Below are 22213 nucleotides of genomic sequence, written 5' to 3'. Positions count from 1 at the left end.
TTTTATTTGCTTTGTAAAGCGCCTCTGAGCACATTGTGGATCTGGGTGCTATATAAATTCATTCATTCATTGTCAAATTATAATACAATGTATGCTATTGTTAGGGCCACACACTCACACACACACACACTAATACAAACACACACATGCGCGCGCACGCACACACACACACACTAACACACACGCACGCACACACACACTAACACACACACACACCCACCCACACACCCACACCCACACCCCCCACACACACACACACACCAACACACACACACACATACACCACCCACACACACACACACACACACACACACACACACACACACACAACTTCATCAATCAACTACAGACTAGCCAAGTACCACGAAAAATTCTAAGAAATACGATTTTTTGGCTCCAGCTACAGAACTGCATTCTCCTCTTTGACTCAATAAATCTTGTTGAAAAGGAAAGTTTAGTTCCTTAGAACATTCAGGACATAAAAATTTAACATTTTTGGATCATGTTGAGGGCAAATTGTTTATTTCTAATGCTATTTAAAATTAATAATTTTCTTTTTTTTTTTCCCCTTGGAAATTACGAATTTTGTACCTTTCAAGTCGGCAACTCTGCAATTGTAGTTACAGTGAATAACATAATTATATTAACATAAGCTATTAATTTAGGTACGCTTAGCATGTGCTCTCCAATTTGGGAACAGTTAAATAAAAGGTGAGCTTTTATACAGAGCAATTGGATTCAGTAGTCTGAACAAAGAAAATCGGTACTTATGATTCTTCATGCTGGCTAGAACTTTTCATATGTCTTGTGATCAGAATGTGTAAAAGTCAAAACATGATCAGATTTATAATGGGTTTTTTTTTATCCTCTGGATACGCTTTTATGCTCGTCGGAGAAATATTTCATTCATTTTACACCTGAATACGGTGAGAAAATGTGAGTAAAGAGCCTTTTCCAAAGACTCAACTATGCGCCGAGCGAGTCTCGAACTCATGACCTTCCGATCCGAAAGCGTGTGTCATACCAACTAGACCACATGGTCGCATAGGTATACTTAGCTTGTGCTGTCTAATTTGTAAACAGTTAAATAGACGGTGATACTATCCAAAAGCAATGATTAATATGCAGGATGAGACATTACATCTGTCATACACTATGTCAAAATTAATTATCTTGACTGACACGGTGCTGTAACAGACCAGATACTCATATTTAATTCTCCTGTCTGTCTGTGTGTGTGTGTGTGTGTGTGTGTGTATGTGTGTATGTGTGTATGTGTGTGTGTATGTGTGTATGTGTGTAGGTGTGTGCGTGTGAGTAAGAGAGAGTGTGTATGGGTTTTCGAAACTGTTATGAAACGTTATCTTCATTTTGATGTTTATATATATATTATATATAATATATATATATATATTATATATATATATATATATATTATATATTATTATTTTATTAATGTTTTTTCGTTTTATCCATCTATCTATTATTATATTTTAATTTCAAACATTGTAAACCAAATGACAAATTACCATTATTTATTTTTTTTGACAATAAAGATTATTATTATTATTATTATTATTATTATTATTATTATTATTATTATTATTATTATTATTATTATTATTATTATAGTAGTAGTAGTAGTAGATGTAGTATAAGTAGATAGAAGTAGTAGTAGTAAGTAGTAGTATAGAAAGTAGTAGTTAATAGATATTATTATTATTAATAATATTATTATTATTATTATTCATCATCATCATCATCATACATCATCATCATCATCATCATCATCACATCACAATTAATATACATTATTATTTTAATTATTTTTATTATATATTATTATTATTATTATTATTAATTATTATTATTACCAATTAGATTTAATTTTCATACCAGGCATGATGCAATTGGGTTGATAACCCATAGGATCAGGAACAGCAGCCTCATGGTGATGTTAAATCCTCACCACTCTTGGTGTATTCAAGATGAACGATATAGAAGAATACATCTTTATAAGAATAGAATTTTATGTTTTGAGAGTGAAACAACATTCTAATGTTGCTGATAATGTTATAATTCCAAATTATACATTTATGGGGTAGATCTAGTGCGCCCCGAGCCCTCTATCCACGAGACGATGAAGCCAATTAGAAGTGATACACGTTTTTATTTCCAAGGATTCAGTTATCGAGCCCATCAGCAGCAGCTTCTAATGGTGCTCACACTACCATGTTATGACGATTGACCCAATCAGCAGCAGCTTCTAATGGTATCACACTACATGTTATGACGATCGACCCAATCAGCAGCAGCTTCTAATGGTGCTCACACTACCATGTTATGACGATCGACCCAATCAGCAGCGCTTCTAATGGTGCTCACACTACTATGTTATGACGATCGACCCAATCAGCAGCAGCTTCTAATGGTGCTCATACTACCATGTTATGACGATCGACCCAATCAGCAGCAGCTTCTAATGGTGCTCACACTATCATGTTATGACGATCGACCCAATCAGCAAATTCTTTACCGCATTCGTGCACCGTCACAAACCCGGCCGGAAGTTTCGTCACAACACACCGTCCAGCAAGATGCTCTGCGGCTTCGGGTTCGTTCCCACATCGGGTACACGTTGGACAGGTGGAAGGTCCCCACCATAGAGACTGCAGCTCCCTAGTCTGTGGTCCCCACTAGATGCGGCAAACTGAGTGTCTCACCAATAGACCACAAAGCCGCAGTTTCTAGTCACTTATAGCAATTATTGATACTTTGCACATGAACACATTATGATGCCCGAAAAGTGGGCAAGGTTTTGAATTCGAAGATCTCTTAAATTCATTTAAATCTTCATTTGCCGAGTTCTGAATCTTAGCCACCTGTCATCTCTCGTCGTTATCTAAGCCAAAGAGAAATAAAATGGGTCATTTCCACATGCCTTTACAGAGAGAACGTCATCCTTCCGGTGAAGTGTCTCATGCCGCTTTCAAGATAGCTCATCGCCATTTTAATTTCTCCAGTAACGACAAATTGTGCAACAGACGAATACAACACGCTATTTCAACTAACAATGTTATACATTTCTAAACTATCTTCATCATTATATAAATTAGCAATAATATTTTAATATTATATTAAATTCTATTTTCGACGATTGTTGTCTACGACCATACTACGTTGAAAATACCGGTTCTCGTCCGATCACCGAAGTCAAGCAACGTCAGGCGTGGTTAGTACTTAGATGGTGACCGCTTGGGAACCCCACGTGTTGTAGACATCTTTTCTTTTTTTTTTAAATTTATCTATTTTACAATTTTATTACATTTTTAACAATTTTTTTTATTTATTTTTAAATTTGTTATTTAATTTTATTTTTTTTAGTAGTTAAGTTGTTGTTTAATAATAATAATAATAATAATAATAATAATAATAATAATAATAATAATAATAATAATAATAATAATAATAATAATATAATAATAATAATAGTAGTAGTAGTAGTATAGTAGTAGTAGTAGTAGTAGTAGTAGTAATAGTAGTAGTAGTAGTAGTAGTAGTATAGTAGTAGTAGTAGTAAGTAGTAGTAGTAGTAGTATAGTAGTGAGTGTCAATAGTAGGGGGGGGGGGGGGGGGGGGGGGGGGGGGGGTGTTGAATGGCCAAGGTGTTAGAGCGGCGGTCGAATCTTTGAGAAGGAAATTAAAAAAATACCGAACTGTCCTACTACTACTACTACTACTACTACTACTACTACTGCTACTACTACTACTACTATTACTATCTACTACTACTATATACTACTACTACTACTACTATATACTACTACTATACTACTATATACTATACTATATATTATTATTATTATTATTATTATTATTATTATATTATATATTATTATTATTATATTATTATATTATCATTATTAATATTATTATATATTATTATTATTATTATTATTATTATTATATTATTATTATTATTATTATTACTACTACTACAACTAGTACTACTACTAAAAAACAAACAAAATTTAAATAACAATTTAAAAAAAAAAAACAAATAAAACTGTTAAAAATGTAATAAAATTGTAAAAAAAAAAAATTTAAAAAAAAAAAGAAAAGATGTCTACAACACGTGGGGTTCCCAAGCGGTCACCCATTTAAGTACTAACCACGCCTGACGTTGCTTGACTTCGGTGATCGGACGAGAACCGGTATTTTCAACGTAGTATGGTCGTAGACAACAAGCGTCGAAAATAGAATTTAATATAATATTAAAAAAATTATTGCTAACTTATAATATAATGATGAAGATAGTTTAGAAATGTATAATATTGTTAGTTGAAATAGCGTGTTGTATTCGTCTGTTGCTGTGATCGGTGTCGAGTCCAGTCATTGGAAACGGCTTTTTTCTCACATTCTCTCACCACACGCATGTCGTGTAATATGTGTTGTTGTCTCTTTCAAAAAAATAATCCATGCATTGTTTAATCCGTCAATGTATTAATTCAGTCAGTCGTCATTTAAACCATTCATCCATTTAAAACAACACACCCTTTTGTGTGTGTATGACGACGCGAACACGCTCAAGGGGACAGCGTGGCTCAGCGGTACGGTCCACAGACGACCCTGTGTTATCTATGGTACGGTCTTTGCTTCGTACCCGAAAGGTGCCAAGTTCGATCACCCACCGCTGCGCTGTGTGGCCTTGAGCAAGTCACCTCGCCTTAGCTCAATTTGCGGCGCTGCACTGCGACTGACGCCTGGGCTATTCCAGTCTTCCCTTGGAATAGACCTTAGATACAATTGAAATTTCCCCTATGGGATGAATAAAGGGAATTTTATTTTATTTATTTTATTTAACATGTAAAATTATAATTAAAAATTGAGCTTTTATATATAGCTCAATATCCACTAAACATGCTCAAAGCGCTTTACAAGGGGTCCCAGGCCAGCAGCAACATTTAACATATAGGATGGGACATGACGCCTTTTAGGCGATATACCAATTTTTTTTTTCGGACAGAGACAACGCTGTTAACGGCCATGTATTCATTTTACACACGAGTACGGTGAGAGAATGTGAGTAAAGAGCCTTCTCCAATGACTCAAAACTATGCGACAAGTCAGGCTCGAACCCAGGACCTTCCGACCCGAAATCGAGTGTCATACCACTAGACCACATAGCCGCACAATATGTACAATACAACACTATTAAATCAATAACACAAAGGTAGAATAATGAGGTAAAGATTTTAATCACCATATTATTATGCAAAGCAGTATATTATAATCTATAAAATTTAGAAAATGGATGACAAAATGTGAATTTCGCTGTCATAACATAATTTGTTTTCGCACATAAAATTAAAATGCTTTCATAACTCTTGTAAATGTACAATACGTTTCCCATTCTAATGCATGCATCAATAACAATGAAGTAAACAAAAGTTCCATTTCAACGATAACATAATAATGATGTACATTTCTCTTAGTATAGTGCGTTCTTTGCAATTAATTACACCTCAAAGCGCTTTGATATCAAATATACATTTTAATTTACATTCAAATAAAATTATGTATGAAATTGTCAATTTTTTGTGTGACTTGACTTGGATCAAATTTATTAAGTCTCTTCGTATCGATTTTATTTCTCTTTTTATATTATGTGTATAATATTCATTGTCAATAAAATTTAAAAAATTGACGTATCTGACATGTAAGCCTAATGATCTTAAGATCCGACAATCTACATTATTATTGATGACGTCATAATATGTCATTGTTGAAATAGAAATACTCTCAAACCAAAATAGAATATCCTACATTACAACAATACAAAATTAAGCCAATAATAGCGTTCGATTATCAGACCTGTCAGTATGTGTGTATACACATGTCAAACCCATATCTTCCAATGATGTGTAAATTTTGTTGATGCATATCAACTGACTAAGCCTGCAAGCTGTTTCACCCAGGCAAACCGACACATAATTTTGAGTCACTTGAATTTCCAATAATACAAACCGAAAGAATAAACTCATTAACTTAATATATAAACTCTCTATCTACTTCTTTCCGTCTTTTTTCGACTGTTTTTGGGTCTTTTCTCTCGCTCCCGACAAGTCGTACTTGAAGCCTTCCTTTCTGGCTGCTGACTCTCGTTTCTGTACAGTTTTCAGGACTTTGTTTTGCAGTTCGTTCCTCGTGAAAGGTCTGGCCTCGTCTTCCTCTCCCTCGCTTGGTTCACTCTCATATTCATCTCTGTGGAAAATGTAACGGATGGGTTTTTGATACATTATTTCTATAACAAAAAGTTATAAAATGGTGAGTCATTGGCAAGATAATATGATTCCTCATTATGTTATGGTTATTTATGATTTGCATGAAATTGCCTCGCCATACAAACAACACACATATAGACCTTTCCATAGATACAAAGACCATCTTAGACCAAAAACCAAGGAATTTACCCGAGGCGACCAAAAGAGATAGGCAGAGCCACCGCGCACGACCCACTTTCTCTGCTGGGCTTAGTTCTGCGCACAGACGACCGCTCGAACCAACTCTCTCCTCTCTCTCTCTCTCTCTCTCTCTCTTCCTCTCTCTCTCTCTCTCTCTCTCCTCTCTCTCTCTCTCTCTCGTGTCTATTAGTTGTTCGCCCATATATATCTCTCTCTCTCTCTCTCTCTCTCTCTCTCTCCTCTCTCTCTCTCTCTCTCTCTCTCTCTCTCTCTCTCTCTCTCTCTTCGCAGTCTTTTATAGTTCATTTCCCCCTCTATCTTTCATTTAGTTATGCCGGACCAAAAAAGAAATCAAATGGAAAGAAGAAGTGGGGGGGGGGGGGGGGGGAGGAGGAGGCGGAGAAAGTAAGGAGGCAAGTGATATTTCAATATTTTCACTTCATAACGGTAATACAGTCATTGCCGATTAATTTGATGATGAAAAAATGACTGATGCAACTTTGATTAATACCGTGATTAAATGAATGGTTAGAATTTTGGAGGGGGGTATCTGATGATGATGATGATGATGATGATGATGATGATGATGATGATGATGATGATGATGATGATGATGATGATGATGATGAGGTGAAGGGGAGGTTGATGAAAAGGAGGAGATGAGAAGGAGAATTGTATTGATGGTGTTAAATATGGTAACTTACAATTTCTAGCAAGATGATGTTGATGTTGATTGAGAGGTGAGCTTTTTTTAAGAATTAAGATAAATAGAGAGAGACGCCAATTTTAAATTTGGCTCACAGGAGTTTCAGACACCACTCGTAGGAATTTCAATGCCGAAAGAGGAATTTCCGCACACAAGAAAAAGGAATTGGAATGGTATTTGGCATTGTGTTTACATATTGTATAGTTATAAATAGATAACTGATTAGAATTATACTATGATACATAAACACATTGCCAAATACAATCCCAAAGTTTCCTTATTTCAAATGAAGTAAAGCACCAAAATCAAATGGTAGAGATTGTAGTACTGGTGGTAGTGAGGATGATGTGGTGTTGGTGGTTGTAGAAATAGTGGTAGTGATGATGAAGATGTGATAGTGGTTGTTGTTGTAGTAGTAGTGGTAGTAATGATGATGTGGTGGTGGTGGTGGTTGTAGTAGCAGTGGTAGTGATGATGATGTGGTGGTGGTGGTAGTGATGAAGAAGAGGTGGTGGTTGTAGTAGTGGTGGTAGTGATGATGTGGTAGTGATGATGATGTGGTAGCTGTTGTAGTAGTATTAGTGGTAGTGATGATGATGTGGTGGTTGTAGTAGTAGTGGTCGTGATGATGTGGTGGTTGTAGTAGTAGTGGTAGTGATGATGTGGTGGTAGTGGTTGTAGGAGTAGTGTTAGTAATGATGTGGTGGTAGTGGTTGTAGTAGTAGATGTAATGATGATGTGGTGGTGGTGCTTGTAGTAGTAGTGGTAATGATGATGTGGTGGTGATGGTTGTAGTAGTAGTGGTAATGATGTGGTGGTGGTGGTTGTAGTAGTAGTGGTAGTGATGATGTGGTGGTGGTGGTTGTAGTAGTAGTGGTAGTGATGATGATGTGCTAGTGGTGGTTGTAATAGTAGTGGTAGTTGCAGTGATGATGATGTAGTGGTGGTGGTTGTTGTAGTAGTAGTGGTAGTGATGATGTGGTGTTGGTGGTAGTTGTAGTAGTAGTGGTAGTGATGATGATGTGGTGGTGGTGATTGTAGTAGTAGTGGTAGTGATGATGATGTGGCGGTGGTGGGGTAGTAGTAGTGGTAGTGATAATGTGGTGTCGTGGTTGTAGTAGTAGAGGTAGTGATGATGATGTGGTGGTGGTGGTTGTAGTAGTGATGATGATGTGGTGGTGGTGGTTGTAATAGTGATGGTAGTTGTGGTAGTGGTATTGATGATGATGTGGTGGTGGTTGTAGTAGTAGTGGTAGTGATGATGATGATGTGGTGGTGGTTGCAATAGTAGTGGTAGTGATGATGGTTATAATTCTAGTGGCAGTGATGATGATGTGGTGGTTGGAAGGGGGGGGGGGGGGGGGCTGTCCTTGGAAGAATTTGACCTCACCGGAATTTGACGGCAGTTGCTCCAGACCAGAGTTTTTTCAGGTGAAACCGGAGTTTTGGCATCACTGAATAGACTATCAATGACAATTTCATTTTGATGTGTACAAGTACAAGATCATCCGGTTTTGTTTTGACTCAAGGCAACAGTTCAAGGTTTCGCTCGACGGCAGATGATGGCTTAGATGACACTATAGTTTTTAAATTACCTTTAAATTATTTTTCAATTGCTAAATTAGATTTTAAAGATACGCACAACAAACATCATGGTGGGATTGGCAATCACAATGAATATATATCCATGAACAGAAATAATAACAAACGACGCGATAAATTCATTGTATCAACAGGTAATCCAGCGTAACTGTGGTGTGTAATGTGTACACACAAACTTTGTTGACAATCAAATTGGTCGCGGGGTTTTAAATTTTAAGCCCAGCAGAGAACTCGCGCAATTCGGTTGGACAGGCCCGATACTATTTTTAGAAGGCCTCAAGGAATTTACCCAATGGAAACCGTACGGTGCTCTTATTGGCTAACCAACCAGCGGCCTCGATGAGAAAAATATCCGCCATTTTGATGTTGGCTGGGAATCGCGTTACTATAGTAAACAAGCGCTGATCGGCCGTTCATGAAAACAAGTTGCTGCTCGCTCGTTTAACTCAAAATTATTCAAAACGATCTCTCTAAAATGATATAAATGTGACTTCTTAAGGTTTTCTTCACGGTCAAAACCACACAACATTCTATTAATGATTACGTCCGAGGCAAAAAGGAATATTGACAGGTCGACCGAGAGTTGAACTCGTGAGACGACAAACATCAATGCGAAGTGTAGCGAGAGTCAAGCTATTGTTTGTCTTGTCCTATTCTATATAGAGAAAAGGATAAATAGTATAGCCTCGTGTGTGAGTGGTTGCGTGTCATAGTCTTGTTTTTAAATTGTTTCTGTTGTTTATGTGTGTAGTGATGACTCTCTCACACTCAATTTCAATGCCGAAAGAGGAATTCCCGCACACAAGAAAGGGGAATTGGGGTGGTATTTGGCATACATATTGTATAGTATCTAGTTCTAAATAGATAACTGATTAGGATTATATTATGATATATAAACACAATGCCAAATACAATTCCGAAGTTTCCTTATTTCAAATGAAGTAAAGCTCCAAAACCTAATGGTAGTGATTGTAGTACTGAGTGTTAGTGAGGTGATGTGGTGTTGGTGGTGGTTGTAGTTGTAGTAGTAATAGTGATGATGATGTGGTGGTGGTGATGATTGTAGTAGTAGTGGTAGTGATGATGATGTGGTGGTGGTTTTAGTAGTAGTGGTAATGGTAATGATATGGTGGTGGTGGTGGTGGTTGTAGTAGTAGTGGTTGTGATGATGATGTGGTGGTGGTGTTTGTAGTAGTAGTGGTAATGATGCGGCTATGTGGTCTAGTAGTATGACACTCACTTCCGGATCGGAAGGTCCTGGGTTCGAGCCTCGCGCTCGGCGCATAGTTGAGTCCTTGGAAAAGGCTCTTTACTCACATTCTCTCACCGTACTCAGGTGTAAAATGAGTACCTGGCCGTTAACAGAGTTGTCTTTGTCCGAAAAATTGTAATATCGCCTAACAGGCGTCATGTCCCGTCCTACGTGTTAAATGTTGACCAGGGACCCTTGTAAAGCGCTTTGAGCACATTTAGTAGATATTGCACTATATAAAGCTCAATTTAAAAAAAATAAAAAAATTCAATGATGATGATATGGTGGTGGTGGTTGCAGTAGTAGTAGTAGTAGTAGTGATGATAATGTGGTGGTGGTTGTAGTTGTAGTAGTAGTGATGACGATGTGGTTGTGGTGGTTGTAGTAGTAGTGGTAATGGTAATGATATGGTGGTAGTGGTGGTTGTAGTAGTAGTGGTAATGGTAATGATATGGTGGTGGTTGTAGTAGTAGTGGTCGTGATGACGATGTGGTTGTGGTGGTTGTAGTAGTAGTGGTAGTGATGCTATTGTGGTGGTGGTTGTAGTAGTTGAGGTAGTGATGTGGTGGTGGTTGTAGTAGTAGTGGTGGTGGTGGTAGTGGTAGTAGTGGTAATGATGATGATATGGTGGTGGTGGTTGCAGTAGTAGTGGTAGTGATGACGATGTGGTTGTGGTGATTGTAGTAGTGGTAGTGATGATGATGTGCTGGTGGTGGTGTAGTAGTAGTGGTAGTGATAATGATGTGGGGCTGGTGGTTGTAGTAGTAGTGTTAGTGATGATATTGTGGTGGTGGTTGTAGTAGTAGATGATGTGGTGGTTGGAAAACACATTACAGGTTATTATAATACATGATTACACACATTCTCTAACTTCATTTTTTGACAGCTTCGTTGTGCCATAAATATACGCAACAGTTCTGAAACATTTTATTGTGGATTTTGATATTGTTTGTTGTTTTTCTTGTGTCGTTATGTTGACATAGATACCGAATGAATGGTAATTACTACATTCTCAGCCAACAACAAAATGGCGCTGAATGCTTTCATTGGTGGACACTTTTTAGGCTTCGTACGTATTCTCATTCGTTTAATTCTATGCAAAAAAAAAAACAAATTAAAATTAGCATTCACTTATTTTATTTTATTTTTAACTAAAAAAAACAAACAAACTATGATTGCTGTGATTATTAATACTTTTTATCCACATGGTGTAAAACTTTAAATACGTTGTTGAACAAAAAAAAAAACAATTTTCGCTCTCTCCACCCATTTAGACATACAATCGGTACAAATGATATGAGATATAAACGATTTTTTAATGGACATGTAAATAAATAAATCCAATGAAAGAAAACAAAAACAAAAGGAAGAATGGATGGAGAACAAAAAAAATGATGGAAACATAAAAATAAGAAAATAAGAAAAGGTAAATTAAGAGAGAGAAAAAGAAAGAAAGCATTCAAGAAAAGAAGAAACATAAAATGAGATAAAGAGAGAGAGAAAAAGTGAAAAAAAGAGAAGGATAACAACAATGAAAAATATCGTAGATATTTTTTAAAAAGTGAATGAAAAGGATTAATAGCAGTCAAGGGTAAAATACTTACGCCCATCCACACAAATACACATAAACACACACAGATATATGCAGACACACCCACACAAACACAAACACACACACTCACACACTTTTCTCTCTCTCTCTCTCTCTCTTCTTCTCTCTCTCTCTCTCTCTCTCTCTCTCTCTCTCTCTCTCTTCTCTCTTCTCTTTCTTCTCTCTCTCTCTCTCTCTCTTCTCTCTTTCTTCTCTCTTCTCTTCTCTCTCTCTTCTTTTTTCTCTCTCTCTCTCTCTATCTTCTTCTTCTCTCTCTCTCTCTCTCTCTCTCTCTCCTCCTTTCCTCTCCCCCCCCCCCCCCCCCCCCCCCCCCCCCCCCCCCCCCCCCCCCCCCCCCCCCCCCCCCAACACACACACATATTAATATATTAATACATATCTATACATACACACTGACACACACTCACATACCTAACAATCACATGAATGAAATGAACACAGAAAGAAAGCGTAGCCTTACCCAACTGCCGGTGGAATGATGGGTAATTGTTGTTGAGGGCCACTGGGGCCTTCACCCAGGAGTCCTGGTGCTTTGGGGTCGTATTTCTCCTGATCCTAAAAAAGAGACATGGGGTGATAAAGATGTAAGAGCATAACGTGCACATTTTTAAATATTTTTTTTTCTCCAATACTTTTTATTGTAAAGTGCCCAGAGCTTGTGTTTTACACGAGAATGAGCGCTGTATAAATGTGTATTATTATTATTATTATTATTATTATTATTATTATTATTATTATTATTATTATTATTATTATTATTATTATTATTATTATTATTATTATTATTATTATTATCATGGCATAATGACAAAATAAGCCAGTTTGTATTTCACGATAAAATTAATTTGGCTCAAGAATATATTTAGATTAACCCTCTCCTTACCACCTATTGGAAAATCGTCACATTTGTTACTATGGAACCGTCACTTTTCTCATCCAGATTTCATTTTTTTTTTGCTATAGCTATAAAAATTTGACATTCTGTAATAGAGCTCATATGTTGTCGAATAATATTATGTATAGACTGTTCTTGTTGCTTTTCTATTTGAGTTAGAAATGTCTGTTTTTGTGTTGGGTGTTGGCGTGAAGTTTTAGGGAAAATTCTGAAAATGGCTGGTAAGGAGAGGGTTAAGAAGTCAACATCAATATTTAACATGCTGTATGAAACATGACGCCTATTAGGCTATATTACAATGTTTTCTGATATAGACAATGCTGTTATTGGCCATGTACTCATTTCACACCGGAGTACAGAGAGAGAATGTGAGTAAAGCGTCTTTTCCAAGGAGTCAACTATGCGCCACATAGAGCAGGACTCGAACCTTGAACAGTCCCATCTGAGGTCAAGTGGCATACCACACGACCACATAGCCACACTCCAATAATGACAAATGTGACAATCAGTGAAACGTCTATTTACACAAATTAGGCACAAGAAACAGTGATGAAATGCCAGGTTGTTTTAATGTCACAAATCCCACATACCTGACTGTTCGAATAGGCTTGGATTGCCAGAAGTTCATTGGTCCTTTGTTCAATAATACCCAAGTATTGGATCATGTTGCTGTCCGTGACGCCTGTTGCAGCACCCAACATATCGTCAATGGCTGATCTATCACAGTTGATCTTATTGAAAAGTGAATCAATACCTGAGAACAAAGAAAGAATCAAATCCATCATAATGAGATAATCAGATTGGTGTTTGTCGCATTTTAAATTTAACAACGTCCTGGTGAAAAAATTGATTAATAATAAAAATAATAATGAATGAATTTATATAGCGCCTAGATCCACAATGTGCTCAGAGGCGCTTTACAATGCAAATAAAACACAACAATAAATTGATAATTTAAGCATAAAATCTATTATATTGGAATAGCATTAATCAATTTGTAATTTAATTGATTGTTTGATCTTTCACAAAGTAACTGTGGTGGCTTGTTTTCATTGACTCAAACTTTAAAATCAGAGTTGCATATTCTGCAGATGATAGAATGTGGGTGCATTTTCTTACTTTAATTTGTCCAACTAATCAAAACATGGTAAATAAAAAAAAAATCAGCATTCTGATTGGTTACATTTTATTTTTTTTTTAAATAGGACACAGCTTGCGCCATCAAAATCTTGCAGAACTTGCATTTAATGAGATAAAAATCCACCTGCGAAAAAAAACCCCTAAGAAATTCAACATATCGGTATTGAGAAGACCATATGATGAGTAAATTACCTGCTTTGAGCTGGTCAAGAATCTTAGACACCTCCTTGTATTTCTGTTCATATTCATCAGCCTCATGGGTTGCTTTGTTTTGTTTTTCTTCCAAAGTTTTCAAGATCTGTTTCCTCTGGCTCTCCAACTCGATTCCTTGGTCCTTGAAATTCTCGATCTCCAGCTGGATCTGTAGTAATAAACAAAAATAGTTACAAATACTGAAGGAGATTGAATGGTCAGATTTGTTTTTGGTTTGTCATATTAATCCTTTTCCTTCCATGACATAATATCTTACTCTTTTCACTAAGAAAACAGTAATTTTAATACGATTCGAGTTTAACTGAAACCTAAAATGAATTGTTGTTTACAACTGTTTTAACAAAAAGTGTTAATAAATCTTAAGAGTTAAAACATGTGACACGTTTATTTTTCGCCTGGTATATTTGTAATATGTGGCAGCCCAAACTTTACTTGAAAATTTGCTCTTGAAAAAGAATGCTGATGATGACATACAAGCACGGATTTTTAAAAAGTGAATCAGAATTGATTGTTAGTTTTCTAAAACTATTGTTGTCTTCATACAATATCTATTTAATTTTATCAATGTGATCAGCAGACACGCTGAATAAATAACAAGAACTTCCATTCAAGTCTTGTTGTCTGTAGAACAGCGGCAGGCTTCGTGACTTCTTTTCACACTTAAAACATTAATTTTATTAAAAAATGGAGAAAAAAGTTGCCTTATCAGAGTCAAAATAAGGCTGATCAAAGAATCTTTTGACTCACTCATTTTCTTTCATGAAAATATGTTTTCCACACCATTAAAAATTTGACTGAATGAAATGACCATACCTTTTGATGAAAATCATTTTTACTTACAGCAAAGATCTCCTCGTTCAACTTTTCAATATCATTGTTTTGTTCATTAACATAATTGAAGAGAGCAAAGTTCTTGTCCTCAACTTCGATGAAGCGATTCACCAACACATCTAAGTCATCTTCTCCAGTCATTTCTCTGATCTTGTTGAAAGCTTCCTCATAAGTCTCCACAGAATCTTCTTGACTTTCTTTCTTCTTCTCAGCCTCAATAGCTTCTGGAAAACATTGGAAAACATATAACATTTCCAATTGAATATTTCTGATAATATTAAAAGTTTGTGGTCTGATAACACTCGATCAAACATAACATTTTTTGCTTTATTGAAAAAAAAGCTCACTGTTATTTTTAAAAAGTATATATTCAAAGTTGGGACTTTTATCGGGTGGGTGTCAATAAATGCAAACTTCTGATTAGGAAATTTAGTCCTTAGTTAAGTTTCTTTACACGTGTTAACCTAGTCAACTCAAGTAAAAATAAGTACCTGACAATGGGAACTTATGGATGTTGTAATAAAAATTTGGACAAAAAGGAGGATAAACAATATTATACTGTATGACATGAAAACTTGGTTTGTTCTACGTATGTAGCATAAGGAACAAAGCATTGAGCAAGGTGATACTTTAAAGATACAAATTTAAATCTGAAAATTTATCATTTTTGTTCTACAGGTTCACAATTCATCTGGGGTATTAACTATACCTTTGCGTTGCCTCCATACAACAAGCTGTGGATCTTCCTGCCGTTCCTGACCCTTGATGCCCATGAATTCCTTCAGTTTGCGATCATGGTCGATGATTCGGACAAGTTCTTTCATTTCTGTGTTGTGTTGTTGAACGTCTTTGTCGGCTTTTTCCTTCAAGATGATCATCTTGGCCTGACAGTCGTCTCTAAATAGAAAACATGAGATGAAATTGAAATTAAGAAAGATTTACCAAAAACAAAACAAACCATCCAGAAAATAACACAAATTTATAAAGAACTAATAACATATCGGGCAAATGATTCCTTGATATGTTCTAAAACCTAGCTCTTTAATCAATATCATGTGAAATAAATACTTTTATATATCACATTTCAATCTCTAAGCATTTTACATTTACTGTAAAACATCATCATAATAATAACAATCAAAGAATTCCATGTAAAAAATAGATAACCTAGTTAAAGATAAATTTTCAAAATATTTTAGTGTGGTCTTCAGAGATCTACATAAGTGTATACTTTTCTCTGGGCCTACTGGATATAGATTTACACAGTTTGGGGGCAAAAAAAAAAAATCAGCTTAACGATCACAATACAATATCAGATATTTCCTATGAATTGCCAGGACAATGATATTATATGAAGAGCATTGAAGATGAAAATATTTTGTAATTTTCAAAATTATTGTGTAAAAATAAGACAGTACATTGGTTTATTCTTTCCATTTTTCATAAGAATTAAATATTATTACAGAATTATCTCGGGCCTTTTGCATCTCATCAATTCAGAATCAAATTCAACTTCAGAAATACACACCTTGCGTCATATGCAGCTGTTGATGCTTCAATGATCTCACCCATTTCACGACGCAAGTTCTTCAATTCCTTTTCAAGTTTCTTCATTAAAGTATCAAACCTTCTGTGTTCATTGCGATGGCTCTCAATCTCATCCCTCAATTTGGCATTTTGGCTGAGACAGTCATTGAACTTCTTCTTGGACTGATTGAATCAAAATATCGGCCTTGTTTTTATTAAGCAAAAAATTGGTCATGCATAATCAACAAATAACTTCACAAACACATTAAAATATTCCATTTACTTGATTTTCGATGTCACTCTAAAACTCTCATTACCTCAGATAAGAAAAAAGAAATGTATGACACTTTGTATAAAGTACAAAGAACAGAACCTGACCAAAAAAGATCACAGCTTTGAATTAAAGCTTGGACCTTAAGGTTGGAGATTCTTACATTGTAAAGCAGGGTCCCCAAGCAAAAATTTACGTGCCAAGCAGTATTTGCAGAACAAAACTGTTCATCAACTACTTTGGTTACGAGTCCAGGAGTACATGCAGTAGAAAGCTTACAATCCAGTCTACAGATCATAATGAAAATGTACTTGGTAATGTTTAGGTCCTATGCAAAGGGGTTAAGCATATGTCTGGCACTATGCTCAGCTTCCAATAAATTTCGATGACCAAGTTTAAGGCGAAAGTGAGATCTTGTCCAAATTTTCTGGAGCAAAACTTTTAATAAAATTGAAAGGAAATCATAATTGTAAAACATATTGAAACGAAAGGGCGAATATTTCCAATATCCATCGCATTTCGGTTTTACCATAGTGACTCATTCAGAAATTGTATAACTTTTAGAAATACGCATCCTTATTTATGGCTTTTATACTTCTGCATCACTGCCATGATAATATTCAATAATGTTCATGCTTAATTGTTTTTGAATTCAATGTAGTACAAAGGTGGTGAAAAAAAAACAAAGTAAACAATTACACACCTGATCCAATCTATTTTCCAATACTCGTTGAGTTTTTTGTGTCTGTGTTGTGTGTTGTGAACTCATGTGAACACCACCCATGTTTTTATGCTGGTTCTTTATCTTCTTCTCCCATTCCTTAATCTTGGCATCCAACTCTTTTTGTTGTTCATCTTCGCTTTTCATTTCGTCCTCACATTTATCTGAAATGATTACGAATATTTCAATGTCAGCATTAAAAACAAAAGTCGTGATCAAAGCGGCACACATTCGCCTCATCTCAGTTCAAGCTGATTGGAGTGAACCAAATATCGAAGGGAGAATTTTATAAATTAAAAAAACAACTGAATTATGAAAGACGATTTTTTTCCATTGTTTTTATTATATTTTTGAATTTTTTGTTTGTATTTGTTTTAATGTAGGATCTGAAAAAAGTGTGTAAGAAAATGCGCCAGACAAAGCAGAGAGAAAATACAATGTGCACAATTCTACACATATTTCGTTCAATGGCTTACTCTCAGCAGAGGTATGATCCGCCCAAAATGAAATATAACACGGTGCGCAAAGCTCATATGTAGACTTCAGAGTTTTAATCCGTCGACTGTGAAAATCATTTGACTTAAATATGACATAAACCAAATTCTAAGACAGAATGATAGTATTATAAAGTAAGAGTGGACAATAATATGAATCAAACCTTTTGCTTCAAGTAGAGTGACAAGTGTATCTGTGTGCTCTTCATCCATCATCTGATTGCTTCGTGATTCGGCCAGCCTCAGCTCTTTCAATAATTCTTGTTTCTCCTCTTCCAGTTGGTTTATTTCAGATCTGGAAAATTGAATTTAAGAACTAAATAAACCAACAAAAAAAGGAAGGTAATGACAAAAGAACGCATTTAAACTGATAAGCTCATTGGAACATTGAACTGCCATAACATTTTCTTTTATTCCAATCTGCATTACATTTTCAGTTCCCTGTATCTGATAGTGATGGATTAGCTATGTTTCATTATAATCTGGCAAGGCTATTAACAGACCAGCAACAAATCCAGTGTTAGCAAGTCAGTGTTTATGTCCTTTTCATAGAATTGAGTTCTATTTCTAAGGTAACTGTGATTTTACACACTACTTTTAACACAATAGTTTTCATGACAGGATTTTAAAATTTTGGAGAGCCTCCACCAAACAAAATCATAATTATATATAATGGTTACATAAAGCAATGCCAAATCGAGTTATTAAGAGTTACTTTTAATCTTACACACTACAAAAATATTGAATAGGGTTATATATTTTGTAAGTGTAAACACTGGTTGATACCGTGTTCAAAGGTATGCACAGATCATATCATATCATTTCTTTTCAATTTTACTTTTATGATAAATACATAACGTTGCAACACATCTTGGAAAACCAACCAAAAGCTAAAATCCATTTTTAAAATTACATAATATTTTTAATACAAATGTATCATTGACTTCTGTTAGCCCATGTGAATCTTTTAATATGTAAGAGACAATTTTGTTAACTGAAAACTTACTTTTGTTTACGAATCATGTTTTGAGACTCCTCTGTGTAGGCAGCCCTGTCGCCCTCCATATTGCGATAGAACCGTTGAAGGCGCATCATTTCAGACTCCTGCAGACCTTCCATATCTGCATCGCTCATATCTGAGCGAGCTGATCTTGGGTGTGGCATTGTGAAGTGTGTTTACTTTATTCCTGTTAAAAATTTATTGAGGATAAAATGAGTATCTAAAGAATATCTAGGCTACTGGTGAGATTGAAAATACGTTTGCTTTGATATTTAGTGTTTTTTTTAAGTTATTCTATTTTTACTATATCCAGCTTTGGCTTTGATCAAACTGTATTATTATAATATCCATTCACTTATGACTTATGACTGCACAATGACCGAGACCTATGCCGATGACTCTATGAATGTAAGCAATTTTATTTCCGGTTTTTACCTGAAATATACGTGAATGAATAAATCAAATAAAAATCGATCGAAATCTGAAATATGTGGTGCTATGTCTAATCATTAGAAGCTTGCTTCCTTTATTCTCGAATGAAAGCGAACAAAAAAGATAGAACTTAGCCACTTAGCCGACTTAGCCCTACTGTGCTAAAATGAGCAAAAACCAAAGGGACAAAAACATATTTAAAAAAATAAAGGTTCGCCTGATAATAATAAAATAAGTCCATCGGTATCATCAGGGCTTCTGAGGATACTAGAGATAAGAGACAGAGTTCCAGTGGAGTCTGAGTCTGAGTGAGGAGATGACAAAATGGTTTCACCAGTGGTGACTGCACTTTACAATAGTAACAGATTTCAATTCAACTTCAACAGACATACGCATTTAAAAGAGCGACAAACTTCTCTATGAAGATGGAAAATGATTGATCATAATAACACTCCGATATTTTCTTTTAAGTCTATGGCATTTTTGTGAATATAAATTATTTGTGCTTACGAAAATCCCAAGATTGTTGTCCTCGATTGAATGGCCAAACATCCGCTTGAGCTTCGACGTCGCTAAGGCAACAAGGTAAGTAAGGGGAAGTAATTTATATGTTTTTTAAATAAAAACGAGTTCCACTTAGGTTATTGCGTACATAACAAACGTTGTCAGTGCTTGATCCACTAAAGAACCAGACAAGAAATAAAAAGTCAATAGGCCTACATTCTGAAATAAACTATGAGTTAAGCATTGTACATACTTGATTACGTTTTATTACGATTTTGGAGCAATATTATTTCTTTCCATCAAAGCTTACAATAAAAAAAAATTGGCATTTCGATAGGTAATCGATAACCGCACATGTGTGGTTGTAAGGCATAGGCTTTAGGTAGTTAGCAAAACGAGATCGAAATGGTTATTCAACTATATGACAATAGATGAGTTATAAATCTATCGTCTTTACTCTATCCTATATTTTTCAGTTGAACAAGCCACCCATCTTCTAGTATTGGGGCAGCGTGGTTCACTGGTACGGTTTTTGCTTCGTACCCAAAACGTACGGAGTTTGAAAACACGCTGCGCTGAATGGCCTTGAGCAAGTCACCCCGCCCTAACTCAGTTTGCGGCGCTGTACTGCGGCTGACGCCTGGGTTATTCCAGGCTTCCTTTGGAATAGACCCTAGAGACAATTTTCCCCTATCGAATGAATAACGGGAATTTGATTTTTTTTTTTCTTTTCAAGTTACTGAGCAATATTGAGACATTTAAATTCATCACCATCTCATCACGAAACATAATTAATTCCACTGACACCACCACCACCCCTGCTTCTTCATTATATTGATGCTTGGCGTTTAGCCAAAAATTTTTTAAAAATCACATAATTCGCCTGCCGGATATAACCAATCTTACCAATACAGAAATCTATGTGGTGTTGGATGTCAGACCTGCAGATAAGTAATCGCTGTATTTGGCGATAGACTAGCGTCCTGTCAAAAGGAAAGAGAGGCCACTGTTTCTGTCCATTTAACACTCCAGAAACCGGGATAAACTCCGGCAATATGGACCCTGAAGGATTAATTTATATTCCAAGACAATGTATCCATCTAATTAGTCGATGCAAAATACCCTAGGCAGATTTCGTGAAAAAGCAAGTATGATATGCATATAGTTTGATTCTAGAAGGAGGCAATGTTGTTTTGTTTTTGAGGGTTTTACGACGCTTGCAACTCATTAAGGTCATATCAGCGCCAGTAAAAAGGAAGAAAATGGGATAGTAAAAAGTTCATGAATAACCATTAAAGACAATGGGGAATTGATTCAAATAGGAAAGAGATGTAGATTCCAAGAGCACACTATCAGTGTACTTAGTTTGAGATCACCTAAAAGTCTCATCCAGACATAAGCACAGGACCCCACCTAAGAGGAACACACTCAAATGTTTACAAATCATTATAATATATATATATATATATATATATATATATATATATATATATATATATATATATATATATATATATATATATATAACACAAGAAGTTAATACATGCATAACAGAGAGATGATTTACAAGACAAAAAATATCTCCCAAAACTCAAGCTATCTATACATTTGACTGTTTCCCTCCCAGCCAGGGCCAAGACAAACCCAAGTAATCTCATTCCAAGACAAAGACAGAAAGCATGTTGGGGAAACAGATATAATTATAGGGGGATAGAAGACATAGTAAGTGCCTCCTTGCCCACTCTGTAGGCCAGGAACCCCACCCAGAAGGACGCAATGGGTATGGGCTGTCATTGTATTTCCTCTACCCATCACTGTCACTGAGGTCTTTGTAGGATGACAGATTTGCCTTGGTGACTTTGTAGTAAAAAATTAAATACGCGTAGGATTCGTTTAGGCCATTTCAGAGCCTAAGAGTAAGAGCAGGACGATGGATCACAAAACATAAAGACATTCTTGGATAGCAGACATCAGAGGAAACTGAAAAAAAAAAATAAAAAATTGAGCTTTTATATAGCGCAATATCCACTAAATGTGCTCAAAGCGCTTTACAAGGGATCCCTGGTCAATAGCAACATTTAACATGTAGGACGGGACAAGCCGCCTGTTAGGCGTTATTACAATTTTTCGGACAAAGACAACGCTGTTAACGGCCAGGTACTCATTATACACCTGAGTATGGTGAGAGAATGTGAGTAAAGAGTCTTTTCCAAGGACTCAACTATGCGCCGAGCGAGGCTCGAACCCAGGACCTTCCGATCCGAAAGCGAGTGTCATACCACTAGACCACATAGCCGTGACTTTGTAGTAATAAATTAAAAACGCTTAGGATTTGTTTAGGCCATTTCAGAACCTAAGAGTAAGAGCAGGACGATGGACCACAAAACATAAAGACAATATGATAGATGAAGTTCTTACAACATTCTTGGATAGCAGACATCAGAGGAAAATGAAGACCAAGGGAGATAAAAAAAAATTACCATTAGATCCCAAAAGTAATCTACCCCTATGCCCTAAGGCCACCAAATGTCTCTTTTACACAAATGATC

At 35.8% G+C, this 22213-nt stretch overlaps 1 protein-coding gene, 1 long non-coding RNA gene and 2 other non-coding genes across 4 annotated transcripts; 2 read left to right on the top strand and 2 right to left on the bottom strand.

The window, feature by feature from the left end:
• Window positions 1-3162: 3162 nt before the first annotated feature.
• Window positions 3163-3280, top strand: LOC144972136 (5S ribosomal RNA). The gene has a single exon (XR_013645287.1). It is a non-coding gene; the product is annotated as a 5S ribosomal RNA (ribosomal RNA).
• An 843-nt stretch (window positions 3281-4123) lies between these two features.
• Window positions 4124-4242, bottom strand: LOC144972133 (5S ribosomal RNA). Its single transcript, XR_013645284.1, has one exon. It is a non-coding gene; the product is annotated as a 5S ribosomal RNA (ribosomal RNA).
• A 997-nt stretch (window positions 4243-5239) lies between these two features.
• LOC144970027 (outer dynein arm-docking complex subunit 1-like) lies at window positions 5240-19902 on the bottom strand. The gene is made up of 11 exons (XM_078909205.1): window positions 19671-19902; window positions 18735-18915; window positions 17893-18023; window positions 17217-17398; window positions 16244-16425; window positions 15425-15612; window positions 14725-14939; window positions 13864-14032; window positions 13122-13285; window positions 12097-12191; window positions 5240-6264 (listed from the first exon to the last, which is right to left on the bottom strand). The coding sequence occupies exons 2-11, from the start codon at window positions 18890-18892 to the stop codon at window positions 6069-6071; spliced, it is 1680 nt and encodes a 559-aa protein (XP_078765331.1). The 5' UTR covers window positions 18893-18915; window positions 19671-19902; the 3' UTR covers window positions 5240-6068.
• On the top strand, window positions 6197-17552 carry LOC144970028 (uncharacterized). Its single transcript, XR_013644896.1, has 2 exons — window positions 6197-6327; window positions 15394-17552. It is a non-coding gene; the product is annotated as an uncharacterized LOC144970028 (long non-coding RNA).
• Window positions 19903-22213: the final 2311 nt, after the last annotated feature.

The sequence above is a fragment of the Berghia stephanieae genome, chromosome 4 (assembly GCF_034508935.2).
Source record: "Berghia stephanieae isolate SIO BIC M18660-M18661 chromosome 4, UCSD_Bste_1.3, whole genome shotgun sequence".
NCBI classification, from domain to species: domain Eukaryota; kingdom Metazoa; phylum Mollusca; class Gastropoda; order Nudibranchia; family Aeolidiidae; genus Berghia; species Berghia stephanieae.
This window is presented reverse-complemented; position numbering and strand designations above follow the sequence as displayed.

What these genes read in the sequence shown, in the direction of transcription:
- LOC144970027 (XM_078909205.1), bottom strand. Translation starts at nt 18,892, where the DNA reads ATGCCACACCCAAGATCAGCTCGCTCAGATATGAGCGATGCAGATATG. An exon ending in CACTCTACTTGAAGCAAAAG is followed by an intron (nt 17,399 to 17,892) that starts GTTTGATTCATA and finishes TAATCATTTCAG; the next exon opens with ATAAATGTGAGGACGAAATG. An exon ending in TGTATGGAGGCAACGCAAAG is followed by an intron (nt 14,940 to 15,424) that starts GTATAGTTAATA and finishes AATGTTTTCCAG; the next exon opens with AAGCTATTGAGGCTGAGAAG.